The sequence below is a fragment of the Numenius arquata genome, chromosome 5, assembly GCF_964106895.1.
Source record: "Numenius arquata chromosome 5, bNumArq3.hap1.1, whole genome shotgun sequence".
Lineage (NCBI taxonomy): Eukaryota > Metazoa > Chordata > Aves > Charadriiformes > Scolopacidae > Numenius > Numenius arquata.
This window is the reverse complement of record NC_133580.1, coordinates 14,398,999-14,418,658: the sequence shown is the minus strand read 5'-3', so window position 1 is coordinate 14,418,658 and position 19,660 is coordinate 14,398,999. Positions and strand designations below refer to the sequence as shown.

General features: G+C 41.0%; 1 protein-coding gene across 1 annotated transcript; it reads right to left on the bottom strand.

Moving 5' to 3' along the window:
- Positions 1-390: 390 nt before the first annotated feature.
- On the bottom strand, positions 391-18,039 carry ZDHHC15 (zDHHC palmitoyltransferase 15). The gene is made up of 11 exons (XM_074147329.1): positions 17,892-18,039; positions 14,270-14,296; positions 11,762-11,856; positions 10,333-10,453; positions 9,399-9,468; positions 8,745-8,777; positions 7,525-7,645; positions 6,112-6,244; positions 4,819-4,945; positions 3,228-3,337; positions 391-474 (listed from the first exon to the last, which is right to left on the bottom strand). The coding sequence occupies exons 1-11, from the start codon at positions 18,007-18,009 to the stop codon at positions 431-433; spliced, it is 999 nt and encodes a 332-aa protein (XP_074003430.1). The 5' UTR covers positions 18,010-18,039; the 3' UTR covers positions 391-430.
- Between the last annotated feature and the right edge of the window lie 1,621 nt (positions 18,040-19,660).

Here is a 19,660-nt window from a genome sequence, read left to right as displayed (position 1 = left end):
TACAAACAGCGCTCGGCTCTTGTGTTAACTGCATCAACACCCAGCCCAGGGCTACTAGAGAGTTAGTGCTTTATTTTAGGTTCTCTTAAACAATGTATTTCTGGACAAGATGGAGAAACATTGGTGAAATACTACCGAGCGTTAACACAATTCTCTGGTGAGAGGGTCTCTGCCCTTCAGTGTGCTGTGAGGCCTAGATGGAATGCCCCCATCGCAGCTGCACCAGAGCCAGTGTGAAAGTCTGCACTCCACAGCGCTCAGCACGTTCCATGACGCTGCCCAAGCGCTGTGGAGTACGATGCCGCTGTTAAAGTCAAAACCTGCCCAACAGTACCTGCCAATTTCCCTGCAGAGCAGCTGTTTTGAAGGTAATGAAGAAAGAATACTGACCTTTCTGAACAAGCTTCATACTGCTGCATTTTTCAAACTGCTATGTCTCCCTTTCTATGGCAAAGGATGAAGCTTCACCAGAATCTATACGATGAAAAACAAAGTAGTTAGAGGTAAGTAAATCTGGTTTTCTCACTGCGAATATATTTTTAACTAAGTATAACAGTGTGCTTTTAAGAATAATTCCGAATAAAAATAGGCAACCGCTTGGCAGAGCAAACTGTGTTATATGGTTGGACTCGATCTTAAACATCTTTTCCGATCTAAATGATTCTATGATTACTGAATCAATTGTGATCTGACCTGGTGGTTGTGCAGAGCCACAGAACTTGCAGAATGCAAGATTCAGGCAACCCTGCCTGTTGTGGAGCTTTTTGATGAAAGCTCTGTGCATTGCTCTGTGGATCACTCTGCTCACAAAACCAGACCAGGGGCAGGGCTGAGAGCTGCATCACAAGTGCCAGCCGCTCTCAGTCCTGCAACACTGGCCACAGAAGCATCCAGGGAAGGTGGCAGCTCCTTCCCCTCCCAACCACACACGCTGCCCCCTGTCTCCACGTGGGATTTCATCTTGCAAAATTCAGATGTTCAGACTGACGGCTGAGAGGAGAATTTGCCTGTTTGTAAGAAAAATAAAGGCAATTGGATTTCCCCCAACATTTGCTGTAGCAGCTGATTTCCAGTTCCACATCACTGATTTGCAGATGTACAAAGGACACAATCTCCCTATTCAGGGCGTTCTTCTATTTGTAGGTCCCACCTTTACCTCACAGCCACTGCAAAAACATTAAAACTTCTCCAGTCACAGACCAAGACCCACATACTATCAGCCAGCCATCTACTCACTCTCACTTCTGTCTGTAACTTTGTATAGGCTCCACTTGGCTTTTACATTACAGTAACAGGTTCTAATTTTACCAATATTACAGTTCTACAACTTCTTGGAGTAAGATTCCAAACTATTTTTTCACTGAGAAAGACTAGTAGAATAGAATATTTCAGTTGGAAAGGACCTAGAATGATCATCTAGTCCAACTGCCTGTAAATGTCATTTATTTTATTAGCACTGTAAATTGTGGGATTTCATACAAACTCCAGATTCAGATTCTGGGGTCTGCTCTGGCCAAAAACCATCTCACTGTCAAATGTCTTCATACTTAAGAATTAATTTTTTATTCACAGAATTTATACTTTGTAGAAGTTGGAGGAAGTTCTGACATTCCGAAAGAAGTTATTTTAAGCACCATAAACAATATAGAGAGATGCCTTATTTTGTTATTTTTAAAGCTAATTTGTGTTACCTTGTAACTGCAAAAATGTATAGAACAAAACAGAAAGAACAGGTAGTTTTCTAACACACAAATACGAACTAATTAAAGTAGTTAATCTGAAGAAAAGTCAAAATGAGCCTCTTCAATTCTATTAACAAAATCCTGGACAGTCTACTTCCCCAGCAGTACATGAAATGAGCCTTGGAAAAAAACCAGACTGTTTCTTTTGCAGTGGAATAACTTGAACAAAGAGCTGCAGGAAAGAGCTAACCAGAGATTGAGCAGCAAATACTCCGCTGTCAGGATTAACGAGCTCATTGTGCAGAACATAGCACACATATAAACATGTTCACATGAAAAGTTGTTACCCATTTAACCAAGACTATAGTCTTCCTCACGGGTTCCCAAACACACATTGTGCACGTATGACTAAAACGTATACCCTGAAAGGGAACATGATCAGAAAAGCTTCTGAAAGGTATTCTGAGGCAATAAAGAGCGTGACTGTGGAAATTACAGCTCTGAACAATAAGGCAGTAATATTTGGTTCTCCAAGTATACTTGCTTGATCCCCGAATTATAGTAACCCGAGAATAAATTAACACTTGCACCATTCCTTAAAGGGAAAAGAAGAGTGAGATTATCATATTTCTTTTAAAGGGAATCTGTGAAGGCAATCCTTGCTCCACAGGAAAAAATATGAGCCCTTGTTTAACTTACAGGATTTCTGAACCCTCAGACATGATAAGTGGGGTCTCTGACATGAACCCTGATATTCTGATACATACTGTATTCTCCAAAGACCAAAGCTTGGAGGTAAATACGCAAGGAAAAAAAAAAAAATCAAGTTCAAACAGAGAAATGTAACAGTAAAGAATCATTCAACTAATTCTGGATGCATCCAACAAAAATCAAAGAATGGATATACGTAAAAAGTCTTTTTTCTAATAGAACATCCATAGCATAAAAGGTATGTTCAGATTTCAGAAACTGATCAAATCTATTATACAAACACGCCAGTTCACCCAGAATTGCTTTCAGCACATCTCTTTCTTCTATGGAGATTAGCACATCGCCAGGCAAGCATCAAAACCAAATGAACTTCTGTACTCTTGTAAGAAAGCTGAACAAAGTATAAAGTAGCTTCCTAAACGCATCACTGCTTTCAAGTGTTTGCATGTTTTTTCAAAAATCTTACAGCATAAATGCACTTAAAAAAAAAAAAAATCTTCATCTTTTCATTTTTACAGACACAATCTCTCCAATAACTGTGCTGCATGCAGCATTTACATATAAATGCACTCAGTTTGTGGAAATTTCAATTTCTCTTTGCAACTTGTAACAACCTCTCAGTTCATTTACTTGCAAGTAGAAAGCTACTGGAAAAAAAAAAAAAAAAAAAAGAGTTGACTCCAAAGAAGGGCTTGTTTTTAGCCTGTCTTCATTAGCCAAGTCAGAGCTGCCCCAGTGACTTATGAAACGCTTTTTTATTTGATTAGCTCTTATAATTTATCCATTAGTCACTGTAGGTCAAGACACAGCTAATTTCCTTTAGCGTTACCTTACCATGAGGCTCTTCATCTATTCCATCATCTTCCCACTGCTCTTCGTTTGCCAGGAGAGGGTTCTGAGCTTCACACAGAGCTCTCATCGGGAAAAAATGTCCATCGCCCTGGCTGAAGGGAAAAAAGCACAGAAAGACACTGTAAAAAGCAGCAAGTGACTCTGAAGGATGCCAATTTCTACACATTTTATCTGCAAAGTTTCCTGTTGCCTGTATTTCCAATGTTTACTTAAAATTATTTTTAAGTTTTGAAAAATGCTGGGCTTATTTTTTGTGGCAGCTCAGATAGCAAGTTTTACTAGCAAGTAGTTTTAGCCCTCAGTTCCTTCAAGCTCTTTGGAGAATAAAAGTTCAAACCTGTAAACTGGAATTAAGTAATTTTTAGCAGAACTTAAAGGTGCATAAGTTGATCGAGTAATTTGGATACAGAAAAAAAATGGAAAACAAATTAACTTATGGACAGCTAGAAGTGAGGGGGAGACTAAGGAAGACATTTATGTAGAAGGAACAATTTATACCGTAGGTATACATTTTATCAATTTATACCATAGACTCTTTAGGGCAGAAGTTACACTTCGGTGTTTGAATGACACCCAATAGGAAATGGCCCCAATCCTAGTTAGATGTTACTGAAAGACAAATAAGAGACCCACTTTCCTGTGAGCTAAACCTGTACACAAAATGGAATAAATAAATAAAATAAATACACTCTACAAAGATTTAAAATTGCAAAAGCTTTTTTTGCTTTACTACTGCCCAACTAGAAACGTGTGTCTGAATATCAAACAAGAGCTTGAGAGTACATTCAAATTAATGCAATGTAAACTAACAAAGTTAAAATGAGGTGTTCTAGCTTGGCCTGCACCGTACTGCACCCCCGGACACACGGCAGCACAGACAGAGGAACTGTAAACTAGCTGACGTGCTTTTCCTCTGATGATTTCTCTATGCAAGGAAAATAACCCAAGTGCTTTCCCTGCCATGAGTTTACACACCGGTAACGCGCCTCTGACTGGCTCTTCAGTGCTGCCTTCACTAACAGAAAGACTTTCTGTGCTGATCTTTTCCCTTCGACTATACTTACAAGTGGAAAATAGATGGCAGTGGGAACGCAACTGGGGCTTACACATTGCTATTGAAAAAGTTGTGAATTGCTCTCCCAGGAAGTTATTTTAAATTGTGCCCAGTTACTAAAGGAATTAATTTCCCGTGCACTTTACTACTGGTCTACTAAGTGCCAAAGCATCATTTTGCCCTACACTGAGAAACAGGAACTCGGGCAGAAGAGTCTGATGGATGAAGAAAACAGCATCTTTGAAGTGAACATCCACCCGCACACGTGCCACAGGAGTCCAGGAAGAGTTCAAACACCCTGTGCTGTGCATTTAGCCCTCAAAAATCTTTCCCTTCCAGACTTCTGGTGAAGAGGATTAACACAGATGATGCTTGTTGCTGCATTTGTAACAATGCACACCGGCAGTCTGCCAAACCACACAACAACAGGCGTAACACATGAGGCTGCTGCAGCCATTTAGAAGTCCGTCCCTTCAATTAATTGTATCAGCTTTTGGCACTGAATTGACTATTACTTACCTAGAGGCAATAGGTAGTAACCAGAGCTTTTTTTCTTCTCCAAACACTTGCTGAAGATTCTTTACAAAGCCAAGATTGAATCCATTTTTATCTGGGCCATTTTGAAACACTGGAGCCGAGAAAGCCTCTACATACAGATGCAATTTCAGTGAAAAAAATGAAAAATCAATGCAAATACTCTGAAACAGGGTTGTGCGTGTTGTAGCCATCTAAAGACAACATGTTTTAACAAATTATGAACTAGCATGACGAAGTTTGAAAAGAATAGATTTTCATTTGCAAGCCTGTAAAGACTGTCAAACTGAAGGTAGGAATTTGGTCTTGCAACTGAACCATGTGGAACAGTCAAACCGAGCTACAAATGGTTTGTTTAATCTAGAGAATAGAGTTAAAAGATCTCTGCCTGACACTTCTTGAAATTCAGTGGGCAGACATTTCTAAGTAAAAAATCTGCAGAATTAAGTAGGTTGTTCTTCAATGTGGATTTCAGAAGTGGCACTGGAGATTTAAATTGCTATTTGTTAATGATATAATGAACAAGCATTAAGAACAAACACATGCAAATACACCCTGTGTTATGGAAAGCCATAAAATTAACAAAAGAAAGAGAGGGGAGGAGAACCTCGAGTGCACTGGAAACAATTTTATCTACCTTCTAAACTGCTGCAGAGGTCTGACGTTTTGGGACAGATGAACTTCAGTGCCCCTTGACATGAGTTAACAACTACACAAAATCTGAATATTTGCTCAAACTCTTGACGGTGTGTGCTTTGGTATAAAACTTTATCCAAAAAAGCTTTAAAATTTGAACATTTATCTGAGGAAAGACAAACAAATCACTCGACAAAATCATACTGTTTCAGATTTGCATTTCATTGGTTTTACAGTCATAACTTCCTTGCCTTTGTCAATGAAGATGGACACTGTTTTTCCCAACCCTACTGAGCTGTTTTAGGATGCACTGCAGTATATGCGTGTTAAGAACCATTATTCCTGAAAAGCTGCACTCATTTCACAGCAAATGTAGATATACATATACATAACATTTTTATAATTGGATTTTTACATTTTAAGGCTCTCATTTCCCTAAGAAAGTTTTTGTCACAACAGCTAATAAATGCAGCTCATTTGAAGTGACAGATTTCTGCAGCATTGTGCCAGATCTTAAATCTTCCTCCCCTCATAAGCCAGCAGGAATGTACAGAATGCAAATGCCTTTTCTTTTTTTCTCTTTTTCTTCTTACAGCACTTTTGGTATGTTTTACTTAAAGAAGCAAGACACAAGAGCCTTACCTAAAGTAGATCTGTTTCTACTAACGAGCCAACAATGGTAACCAAACAGAAACATAAGGCTTACGAAGAACATGATCGCCACAAAGAGAAGGAAAAGGACATGAAATTTGGACCGTCCATTCGTCAATTCACCCTGGAAAGAAAAGCAACACAGATAAGAGATATATATAAGAACAAATAAAAGCTGGAAATTCTTTGTTCCTATTGAGAAGAAAGATATCCTCTAAATCTCCTATTTGGAGTTCTCACACCTTACTATAAAAAGCAAGAAGAGAAAAAAATTACCTGGTTCATTTCCCCTCCTGTAACCAAAGCAGAAAGAGTAGGGCTTTGCTACTAGCTTTTTGTATGTAACAGAGCCAGTACAACCATAGCTTCCCACCTGCGCATGAGGAGCACGCCTGTGCCCACAGGGAAATCAGCAGACACAAGCTCCTGAAGCCCTGTGTGCATTCTGCTGTTTCCTGTGCATCTATTAAAATTCTGCACCTCTTGCAATTTAAGGCATGCCAAGAAAACCTGGCCTCTGTAGCTACAGCAACCAGGTAGCGTTAGAACTGAGCAGAGATGGTCTGGAAGAGTTTAAAAGCCAAGCAAGATCTTAAAAGCAGAAGAAACACTTCTTTCCTCCTACAGTAGAAGAGTTAAGGTGTCAGAGATCCTCACAAGCACAGATCTACAGAAAGCTGCAGGGACCTCCAAGGGAAAAAATTCCTTCTCAGCCTTTGCACATCCCATACATGCAGCCACAGAGCTCAGCCTCTGTGCCCTTCTTAGCCTAAGAAACAATTCCTGCTTGTGTCCCATGAGCATCTCAGGAGGCTTTTTATGTAAGTCGTTAGCCATTAAAACAGAAATTTAGTAAATTAATGCACAGCAAAGGTAAGTTACTTAAACATAGTCACATAGAGTTAGCAGCAGAGGGGACATAAACTGGAGATAAAAGGCCAGTCTCTTACTGGAACTGTCAGTTGGCATTGCTTGCATATAAATGATAATCACTAACTGAATAAGAAGCACCCTTTATTTCAGTCAACTTTTAAATTGAGAAAGGAGTCATATGGGGATTAGAAAATGAACAATGTTTTTTATATTGCTCAGTAAATATGTACAGATCAGTGCAGGATGCTACACTTTGGATTCTGAGATACATACACGCAAACACAAGAACAGGAAGGAGATATAACTTCTTTGCCAGAAGCTAACTCTACAATTAGAAATTCCTGAAGTCTATTTGCTTCTCACTGTGCATTTCAGACATATAACGGGAGTTATAATCAAAAAAGGGCTCAGGAAAATACGTTACGGAAGAAATGCAGACCCTCCATTGACTGAAAGCAAAAAAGTAACAGGAGTGACTAAACCCCACCAGACTCACAGGGTATGAAAAAGTAACCAGATTTCACAACTTACTGTCCAATACTTAATGAAATACTTGAAGACTGTTGCAGCAATATACAAGCAATACAACAAAGAATAGGCTAAGAACAGTAGAAAGAATTTGTAGTTAGAAAATCCAATGCAGTTATTCACCCTAGAGAACAAAAGCAAAGTTGAAATCAGGATATGTACAGCACATGGTTCTAACACAACAAGTACTACACTTTTTTTTGTTGTTTTATTAAGCCTTTTGATTAGACAACAGTTGTGTCATTTAATAGCTCCCCTTAGTGGTTAAAGTGAAATATAACTAAAGTCTTTTTGCTTTTCACTTGACTTTTTGCCATGCCAAGTGAAAGGACAGTTCTTATTTTTGGAATCTGTTTTAAATTGGTACTACTGATAAATCCGTCCCAGAGGCAGGCTCTAATTGCTATGTCTGTTTCTTGGCTGCAAAGGTAATCAGATCTGGGATTTCTGTGTTACTTTAATCATCTGCAAAACTCACGAGCCAGATTCACCACTGCTTGTTTGTTTACATACAAGACAAATAAAACCAAATTTACTTATAATTCTCCATGCACAGGACAACTCTAAAAAGGAACAATGGAACGCAGAAGAAATAGTAGGTATTTGTCTCAAAACTCCGGTTTGAAAAATCCTCTACAATTTAGGATTACCAGGGAGGTTCAGGTGGGGAAATGTTTGTGTTGCTGCTGATTTCTGAAATCTTCCTTTTTTTTAAAAAAAGGAGGAGTTTAAGAAATTTAGTGGCAGCAATTCTCAAAAAGTATAAAGCTTAATTCATCCATGCACTATTTATACAAACTGTCTCTGACCATGCACAGGTGGCAGGCAGCCCTTCAGAAACAATCTGCGTGCAAATATTAATATTGAAAGCAACCACCAACTGCAACTGCATGCTGAAACAATTAGATACCCAAAATTAAAGGCTAAGCTGAAGTCCCTTTAAAATTTAATAATAGTCAAAGACTGAATTAGCAGTTGGGTTTTAAATTGTATCTATAAACCAGCTTTTTTTACACATAGTTTCTGGAACACACATGAATGATCTGTCTTTCAAAATATCAAACATTTCAGGCAATTTCAAAGTGCAATTATTTTATAAATTTCCCAACATAACGAGACGCATGGTCTAAACCAAAGGAGGCACACAGACACTGTTCCGTGGAAGAAATATATTTAAACAGCCTCTCCTTTCAGAAAACTACACACCAATATCTAAGACATACCACGGACAGTGATGATCCATTTTTAGCACACATCTGCAAAAGGACAAAAAAGAAAAATTGAAGATTTTTATTTGGTATGTAATGGCCAACTGCAGATTAATAGTAAAACCCTCTGGTTTTTGTTAGATTTCTACATGACACAAACTCAAGATTATATTGTCTCTTTGAATTTTTTAAGTTAAGATATAATTTTAAGATGGAATATTTATTACTTTTTCAAGATCAACCAATGCCCTTGATATTCTGCAACAGAAAAAGAAATGGAAATGATTTCTGCACTAGAGGGCTCAATACTTTTGCAGAACACCACAGGTAAAGGCCTGGAATATTTAAAAAAAAAAAATTTAAAAAGTCAAAAATCATACTTTATTTTAACCTGCCTAGGTCAATCAGTTAATTTTCACTAGATGGCATGCTCCCTTGCAACTTAACGCTGATACACTTGCAAGTGTGGGAACTGCAAACACTCCAGGGCCACAAATAGCAGCAACGCAAATCCTAACATTGTCCCCCAGGGACACATACTGTTGGCTGCAGCTGGCACAGAGGGACTCGGGTGCCCGTATGTGTAAAGGGACACGTGAAGGACCAGCCCATCCCCATAACTCAGTGGTGACTGGATTCACGTCAGTGAAAAACGATCCAGGAACTTACACAGCACAAACGGAACAATGGTGACAACGATCAGGTTTTATTAGTTGGCATCTATCACAGAATCGAATACCTGAAATTAAAGACATATTAATACCAAATAATAGAAAAGTATTCTTTTTTCATGTTAGTTAATATTCTGCTCATTTCCTAACTATTTGTATTGTTTCCCCTGTCACTTCAAAAGATGAGGGCATTTGCAGCTGATTTGTGCTGCCAGGTCATAATCAGATAAGCGAGGCTCATCGTTCCTCTGGAGATGTACAGAAGCTGCGAACAATCCTCACTGCAAAGCGCACAGCCAGCTTCAAAGGGATAAAACAACATTGTACACTTCCCTCTGGCTTCCACATTTACTCAGCCTGTACATACATTCTGTTTTGATCCCTGCCTGTACAGCAGTTCTTGACTTCAGAATTCTTTGGCTTCATTTGTTGTTCATTCTTTGTTCATTTTGACAGAAATGAACAGGTCAGAGCCTCCAAAAGGCGCACGGGATTTCTTTTAAGCTTTGAAAGGAGGGCAGGAAGCATTTAAGGACAGAACAAGGTCCAGAAATCTGTTCACAGAATTAAGTCCTGCACCTCTAAGCAGGACTCCATTTTAAGTAAAAATGAGGATCAATTTTATCATTCTATTACTAAACGCAGACACCACAAGGAAGCTTTTGAACTGAAAATACAAAGGATAACACGTTGCTTCTCAGAGGCAGCGCCTGGTACTTCGCTAACAGGAATTGAAGCATTCAAGGCCTTTTTGTTTTCCCAAGCATAAAACCTGAGCGAGCGGGCATCAGCATCACTCGCGCAGGAGTTACTCGGTGCATGCAGTGGCAGTGGGAACGCCGGTGGGAGGGCAGCACCAGCCGGGCTGCCAGCACACGCCACCGCAGCGAGCTTATTAGATTTGGAGAAGCACAGCGCTCTGCTCAGCTGACCTCCATTCCCCGTTCGCGTGTACACCGGCAACTTCCTGGCCATTTCGGCGAGAATTTGCCTCTGCACCTCCGGCCTTTCTTCATTCTCGTAGCGCTCTTTGTCAGCATAGGACATATGGTACTGGAAGCAGAAGTCATGAGAGAAGCAGTTACCCACGGGGAGCAGAGATAATACTTCAAATACAGGCAAGTTTGGAAATGTTTTACTTCCCGCTCCTTCTAATGAGATTCATCTAATGTGGAAACGTGTTTGTTAAGAAGACACAGAGAGATAGTAAGTGCTGGCCAGCCAGAATACTATGCAATAAATCAGTAAGAAATGCATAACTGAAATTAAGATCACAAAACAACATACTAAAATTGTTATTCCAGCTGCCGTAGATTACTATTTTTCATGAATAACACTACTAACCACAATAAGGACACTTTAAGCACTTCCCTTCTGAGCAGAAATCTGTCCCAAGCCAGTTTTGTACTTCTAAAGCTGGGATTAGTTGTTATTTATAAATTCACATTCTTGTCATTAGGATCAGAATATGGCCATGTACATTTGCAAGTGCAAATTGCTGGGTCATGTTAAGCTTCTCGTCAAACAGCACCCCCAAGTCCTTCTCCTAAGGGCTGCTCTCAAAGAAGTACAAGGACTGGAGCTATTGGAGCTACATGTATACCTAGCACCAGATTAAAAGCCACATGCTATGCACATCGCCACAGTCCTCGCTGCCACAGACATGCGACATCACAATCTCAGCATGTTTAAAATGAAAATGACTCTTTTATCCCTCACTATCACAAAAAAAGAGTCTGATAAACGAAGCAAACTTAACCACTACAAAGAGGCCTGCTCCAGCTGGCAAAGGGCTCCCAGGAGAGCAAGCAACGATGGGCTGTGGTGGGACACTGAACGTTCACACACACACCACAACAATCTGGCCCAAGAGATCAAGAAATCCCACTGCCACTACAAACACACCCATTTCCACCTGCATCATAACATCTTCCACGAAGAGTGAAAACCAAAACTGAAGGTCCTTACTCAGGAGACTCCAGCAAGTCTCGGTTAAGGAAGGTCCTCAAGATGTGGCTTGCAACTGGTTAAATGCTTAGAGATCAATGACACTATAAATATGAAAGGTAATAATCATCAATCTTATTATTCTCAACATGAAAAATCCTATCAGCTCCTGGAATACCTGGAAAGGCAGCTTTAAAAATTAACACCACGTCTGACTTAAATCTCACTCTTTGGGGAGTCAAAGTGTTCTTGGAACAGTAAATTACTCAGTTTTTATGAACAACTCCAGGTCACTTTCCATCTCTTTAGGAAATCCGATCAGTTTTCCAGAACAACTAGACTGAAGGATTTTTGAGTTCTCTTTAGCATCCCTGCTTTCATTCTGCAATGAGTGAGAAGTGCTTGGACTCTTACCTTTTTGCCTGGCTGCACCGGGAGTGTAAAAATAGACTTCCAGTATGTCCACACAAAGAGTACAAAGAGAATATGGAATATTATAAGATAGGCCACTAAAAAAGAACAAAAAACAAAACAGAACAAAAAAAAAAAAAAAAAAACAAAAGCAGAACAATGACTTCTTAAGCAAGAGTTTCATTCATGATGGGCATAATTCCAATCTTTCACAACAACAACAAAAAATAAAGGAAAAGAGAAAGATTTCCAGTGCCAACCAGTATTACAATACAGCTAAGCCTTACAGTCAAAGGGTCAGCAGAATTTCAGAGACCTCTGGCTGCAGTTAGGCGTTACCTATCTCACAAGCCTCCTCTTCCCCACCCCATCTGACTCCATGGGTGAGGAAGACACAGCTGTAAGAGTTAGCCACGGGGCAGGTGACAACCCTGTATCACTGGGAATGACAGGATTCCTGTCTCCTCCCCATACCCCAGGCACAGGCAACGCAGAACTGGCTGGTACTCAGCAGCGTGTTACTACTGTGATGCTCCAGCATCTCCAAATTTTGGGTTCAGTTGCTACTAAATGCACTTATACTGACAGTACCATATTATCCCTGTACTGTCCACCCGGGCAATGTAGTCACCGCTTACAGGAGTTGAAGAGAAATAACATCCTCTAGCGGAGCTTTACATCACCAGAAAAACAATCTAATCTCCTATTAAACATCTTTTAGATTTGCCATGGTTGATCCAATAAAAGAAGTCAGGATAACATTCCTCAAATTAAGAAAAACGGGTCTTGTGAAAGAACTGAGAAAGAACTGTAATCCACTAGACACAACATTATCACATGAAATCCAGCATGCATCAAAGTAATCTTATTTCAATATGCAAACTTTATGTGAAAGACGTTGGGCATAAGCAGCCATACTGCGGGTCAGAATCAAAGGACAATTATCTTTCAGCTACACAAGCCATTTGATTGTTATTTCTTTAATACTCGACTCACTAAGACATTAACAAACAGTTACAAGACAGTTTTATTTAAACACACCACTTAATCATAATAATGACCTCATTTTTCCCATTTTATTTAAGCCTCAAATTCTAGCAAACTAAGACTAAAGTAACTACTACTAGTGGAAAGAAAAGTCTAAAATCCAAACACTTCCTAACTTCTTAGGCAAGACTGATTGTGTGAAAATGCAATTGCTAAAAAGGTCAAGCACAGCTTTGAGACTTTCTAATGAGATGCAAATGATCTGATACACCTCACAAGAATGTGATAAATTGTGTGATCTGTAAATTGATGACACTTCATTATTATGCTCTTAACTTTGAGATGTTATCCTTATACTACATGCAGGTGGAGCTCAGTCATTTTTAAATTATTATGTAAGGAGATAAATCTTGCAACAGGTTTAATTTTGTTGATAAAGCAATACAGTAGCATGTTAGAGGAAGCTGACCTGGAGATGCACTAATAGATTAGGCAACTAATAACTTTCTTCTGCTGAATAATTATCAACAGCATGCTTTCTATAGCTTATCTGTAACAGTTTCAAATATTATGACAGCTCTCTAGTGGAAAAAGAATTTACTTGGCGCAGCAATCTGGAGGATCTTTAAAGTATCAGCTGGCATTGTTCTTCACGGAACAATTTGCCAGCTGAAAGCCACTACACCTACTTCTATCCTTCATAACCTTGGAAGAAGAAATGAATGTAAGAAACCATCTGTATTAGCCACATGCCGCCAAAGCACCTCCAGGAAAGAGGAGGAGGAGGAGGAATACTAAAATGGCCACTAACCCCTTATTCTTAGAACATGACGGTGGCCTCCAACAATGCACCAGTGGAAACAGTTTCCTCAAGTGAACCCGCTGCTCTGTCCGACTCATTCAGCGACCTCACGATACTGCGTCTGGGTCCTCAGAAACATATCTGCCAACCCGGACTAGCAAATGAACCTGAGAAGTGCTCAAGCCAAAAAATACCAAGACAGAAACCTGTGCTCTAGCTCATCTGTGGTAGTAACTGGTAGCCATACATGGCTAGTGGTCAACAGAACCAAGCAAAACATCTTCTGTAAAAGCCTCCCTACGAAAAAACATTAAAAAAAGCTTTCACTTTTGGCAGGCCACAGAACAGAACTAGTCTTTTCTGCTTATCTTGTAAAATCAGCTCGGAAAACGTAAAACGCATAGGGAGAAAAGGTGGGTGGGTGTATACACATAGACATACATAGTTTTTCCTGAAAGAGTAGAAGGGATCAAAGCCTTTTCATGTTCTTCCGCTTATACTGCAACTAAACAGAGGCATTTCCCAATGCATCAAAAATTTACAGCATGTCTAATAATGTATGCTGTATAATTAATGAATGCATAATTACAGGAAGGCAACACTGAAAGAGTACGTAAATTCAAGAAAATTGACAGGAAGTATTTTTTGATATTTTAACCAGAACATTTGTGAATCTTTTTACACAAGGACTGAATGTCAAATACTAAGTTGAATGCACATACCTTTTTCCACAGGGTTGCTCAGAGTCACTGAAAAAGAAAAAAACCATGTGTCTACAGAGCAAACAGGATTCCCAGAAAAGTGTGTGACAAATAATGTTTCTATTTGACATAGAGCTCTTTCACGAAAAAAGTTCAAATTCAACAGCCAAAAAGAGAGCCCGGTTTAGCATCAAATAAAAAGCGTAACAATTCATAACAAACCATAACAATTCCCTGTTTACTCACGCAAATGACACCCACAACAAGATGTTCAAGAACTGCTACTTATGCTGTATTTTCCCTTGTTATAAAATATATTTTGTTTATTTGTACATTAGAAATATATACAAAAAAATAATCCACTGGTGACAGTGATCTGACAAGATTACCAGGGCTCCCCTGCAACTGTCCAAGCAACATCTCTACGCATGTACTTACAAGCACGTACTTGTAGCCTGCCTTGTACTAGTCTCTAGGTGGTCTTGATCCCCCACAGTAAGCCGTGCCCAAATGCATTTCTGCATCAGCGTAAATGAAAAATTACAAATTGTCTTGGCTTTGGTCTAGTCAGCAACAAAGGATACACTGTAACAACTCAATTATTTTTGCACTTCCTACCAGCAGAGTTTTTACAGCCCCTCCTCACTTTACCATAATCATAGGAACAGTCCCTACTAATGGAACCACTTAGAGCAAAGAGCAAAGGGTACATTGCTCAATATCTACTTCTACTGATTATTTTAAAATCCATCCATTATCTTAAAAGCCATCGTCCAAGTTTGACAGAAAAGATAAAGACATCTTTCTTTAACTGAAAGAACAGAGCAGTTCTGTGATACCTTGACAGAATACTGCTTGGAAGATGAAGAACATTCATGGGATGGGAGTCCCTTACATCAAGTCTACAGCCTTGAACCTAGTGATTGCCACTGAAACGTGTTGTTCATTGGAGGATGAGAGGAAAGTAGTGGCCACAGATCATCTCCCACAGGTGCAGTAATCTTACAAAATAAGATAGTGCTCTTGCAAGAGTCAAAGATTTGAGAGATTACACACACCAGCAGTGACCCCTTCAGTAACTCTGTCAGACTGCACAGAAAAAGAAGCAACTGAGGGATTGGAGCCTTTTACTTCCAGCCTACAGCCAGCGCCTGGAAAGAGACTCTGCTCTTCAAGACTCACTCTATCATCTTACTTGAATAACAAACTTGGAATTCCATGTACATCAGAGTAGGAACCAAGCAGTCCTGCTTTAACTGATGAAAGTAGCTTTTCTTAAAACCATGCTGACAAACAATTTTGATCTACATAAGAACACAGGTGAGAAAAAAAGACCAAATATTTGCTGTGTCTCTGCACGCTCAATTTCAGATGAACAAGACAGTTGGGAAATCTTTAGTTTTCCCTTTGGTTTGCTGCAAATTAAACTATGAAGAACACACCAGCTTTTCACAAATACTGCTTGGTTCCCCCTGAAGTACATGTCACATTTGCAGCATGGCCCTTCTAAGGATTTTACTTGAAGAAAGAGCACACTCGTAATTAAAGAGTATATAAAAGGTTTTATCACAGGACGCTGGGTCATTGTTCTCACTGTGGCAGCAACCACCAGACAGGAAACCAAGGCCTCCCCTGGAGTATTGACTTGTGTCCATACCAGTCACTGAAAGTTTAAAATCCAGTATCATGACATACCTCTAGGACATCACCCCCACGCTACTTTCAGTGCTTAGCAGCCAGCACAACTAAAGATGAAAATCAAGAATCCAAACAGAGCATCTACTATTTACAATGCTTGCAACAGCTAAAATGGCAATACACAATGGAAACCTGAAAAAACAGAAGTCAAGACTATATCCTTGCTATGTTAGAAATCTGGAAGAGAGACAACGTCCCGAGAGCTGGTTTTCAAGTAACGGCACGTGCCAACAGTTAACGTTCAAATCCTAAAATAATTAATTTATTTATTTCAACTTCTGTATAGATAACCTCCTCCACACGCAAATAAAATGCACGAGAGAGAAAGATGGGGCAAAAAAAGGAAAAGTGTGGGCAAAGAAATGATTTTAAGCTGTGATTCTAGGCAGCGAGATGAGCTCCTGCCAGCTTAACCAGCATTTGCAGAATAACGCAGGCCCAATCCAAACCCCACTTAAATCAGCACAGTCTTTCCTAATAGCTGCACTGAGACTTGGAATTAGGCAGTGTTAAGTATTACTGGATTTGCACAGCACCACAAACAAAGCATATTTCAAAAGACTGACATTTCAGAAAAACACTCTAAATTTTTTGTCACTAGGTCTAATCAACAGTTACATGCACCTTGGAGATATTGTTTCATGTGAATTCTAGAAGGAAACACGCACAAGCTCAGAGATAGAATAAAATGCCATAAAGTATTTGGGGGTTTTGCCTAGCTGTCAATTAAAACAGATCAAAGAAGCTGCATTTCAGTCTAGTCCCCATTGAGAAAAAATGATGGATCTTACTACATTGGCAACCCTAACAAAAGTCTGATTTAAATTTGCTGTCCAGTTGCAGAAGGCAGCTCTTTTCACAGAAACGTCTCAAACTACCATTCTGAGAACTCTGGCTTCCTTCATTTGGTTTACCCTGTCCTGAAACGAAAGAGCCACACGCTCCACCTCACAATTTCAGAAGCCCAAGCTACCAGCTTTCCCCTCCACCTCCACCAGACCTAGCAATCATTTCTTCTAGTAATGGGGTTTTACACACTCACTAAACCAGAACATAATAAACACAAGAAAGTTTGCAACTTACATAGTTAAATTGCTACATTAAACTACACAATTACCAGCCACTGCCAAACATTTTCTTTCTAAAGTTTACTGTTTTCCATGCTACTGGAACAAGTTAACTCATGAGTGTGACTTAATCATAGAATCATCTAGGTTGCAAGGGACCTTTAAGAGCATCCAGTCCAACCATTAACCTCACACTGCCAACTCCACCACTAAACCACGTCACCAAGCATCACATATACATGTCATTTACACCTCCAGAGATGGTGACCCCACCACTTCCCCGAGCAGCCTGTTCCAATGCTTCACAACCCTTTCAGTGAAGAAATTTTTCCTAATATCCAATCTAAACCTTCCCTGGCACAACTTGAGGCCGTTTCCTCTTGTCCTATCACCTGTTACTGGGGAGAAGAGACTGACCCCCACCCGGCTACACCCTCCTTTCAGGTGGTTGTGGAGAGTAATTAGGTCTCCCCTCAGCCTCCTCTTCTCCAGGCTGAACACCCCCAGCTCCCTCTGCCGCTCCTCGTTAGGGTCCTGCTCCAGACCCCTCACCAGCTCCGTTGCTTTGTAATGGAACCTATTTTTTTCCCCTTCAGAATACGAAGCAAAGACTCTGCAACGCAGGCCATCTTTCGTTACCGCTTAGACCAGAAATCACACCTGAACTTTATCATGGCGACAACATGGACTCCCACCGTGGGCACACATCTCCCTCTCCTCACAAACGTCGCTTCCCCTGGCTGGCGTGAGGACACACAACGCACGGACTCGCGACTAAGGACAAGAGCCCGCAGCCCCCCATCAGACCCCCATCAGCCCCACCGCGGCCCACCACCGCCTCAGCCACCCTCCCGGCCAGCCGCCCCCGGGGCGCTCACCCAGGCACAGCTCGCAGACGTAGGCGTAGTAGGACCAGAGGACGACGAGGGTGATGATGAGGACGGGCAGCCAGGCGAAGGCCCGCTGGCAGCACCGCAGCCCCCGCGACAGAGCCATCTTTCACCTCAGCCCCGGCCCGCATCGGGCATCGGCTGCGCGGGGCTGAGCGGCGGGCGGGGTCGGGCTCGGCGCTCGGCTGAGCGGCCTGGCAGGGCTGGGCGCGGCGCTGCGGCGCCCCCTGGCGGGGAGGGCGGGGGCAGCCACGGCACCGCGTTAATTGCGCTAATTTAAATTCATCCGCGGTGCTCGGGCCGCGGTACTCGTCCCTGGCACACCCGTACTCAGCCGTGTGTGCTAGAAGTGCCGAACGGAGGGCCTTTTCTCCCGCGGTAGTTTAATGTCTTTCCCCTGTGCTCTGACTGATGAATCTTTATACTGAAAGCCCTTTTTATTATTAATCATACAATTCCGTGCTTTGTTCTCTTGAGTTCGTCGTGTTTTTCGTGTAGGCCCGTCCTGTCCTCTGCACCGACACCACCAGCTTTGTACTGCTCCCAGATTTCCTGTGCACAAACGGCGGGCAGGAGTGAAGGTGGTGGGAATCCAGGAGGGAGCGCGCGCGGGAAGATCAGACTCGGGACGACCCGTGGCACAAAACGAGTATCCCCTCCATCAACCTCACAGCATGGCGTGTAACGGAAAAAAAAAAAGAAGGAGAAGAAGAAAAGAGCACCCAGCTCCCCCAGTCTGCGCCACAACCCCCTTTGAATTCCCGTGGGAATCCCCCTCATTTCCACATGCAGTAATGTGTTTTGCATTAAGGCCTCAATTAATTAAATTCACTATATTGCCCCTGTTAAGGAAACTAGTTTTTTCATCAAGAGGGTGATTTATCTAACAGAATGTGCTTCTGAGAAAACCCTGGTGTAATTTACCATACTTCCCAGTCACCTCTTTGCTCTTCATTTTTTTCCCTCAGAAATTGTTCTGGAACTTTCCCTGTTGTTGGTATCGGACTCTCAGGTCTGCACTGCTTCTATCAGCTTTTCTCTCTTTTTGAGTATAGGCACCGCATTTGCCATTCTGCTGCCCAAATCCCTGAAAATTTAGACATCAGCTACAAACCCTTAGACCACACGTATAATTTCATATTTCGTTTTCAGTATTTTAAGATGGAGCTGATGACCTACAACCTCTGATTTTTCTCAAAGAATTTGATCAGTAATGAGGTGATGGTTGTCTTAACCCCTCCTCTACCCACTCGCAGTCTATACAATCATTGTTCTCTTCTTCTTCAGGCTATTAAACTATTTTAGTACAAAACCTGAACTTTTTTGCACTTGTTTTAATTTTCTATGTGTGATCCAGCTTAACCAAGCGTTTGGATAGTCTCTGCTGTAGCAAAAGTGCTTTGCAGGTACTGTAACATATGTTGGCCCAAGCTGCACGTAACCCTAAATTCGAAATCTCAGACTCCTGACTTAGACTGTGAAATCCACAGTCTGTGTTTTGTACGTATATACAGTCTATGGAAAGAGAAATGCCCCCTTCCGTGGCATTCCGGGAGGGGTTTCGGGACACGTACACTCCATGTTTTGAGGATCTGGAAGAGGAAGATGTGAACGCCTGCTTGCTTGCTCCTTCCTCACACTGCGTAGAGCTGAGAAGCCAACGTTATTGCCAGCAATACGTTTTATAAACAGTAAGATTTAAAAACCATTCTTGTGAGCTAAATTGCTACCTGAAGCAACTCACAGAATCTCCTCTC

Bases quoted from the DNA above. Each gene is read 5' to 3' on its own strand.
- ZDHHC15 (XM_074147329.1), bottom strand. From the start codon at position 18,009: ATGGCTCTGTCGCGGGGGCTGCGGTGCTGCCAGCGGGCCTTCGCCTGG. The intron at 10,454-11,761 runs GTAAGAGTCCAA...TTCTGCTTCCAG, and splicing joins CGGTGCAGCCAGGCAAAAAG to TACCATATGTCCTATGCTGA. The intron at 475-3,227 runs GTAAGGTAACGC...TTCATCGTATAG, and splicing joins AATAGATGAAGAGCCTCATG to ATTCTGGTGAAGCTTCATCC.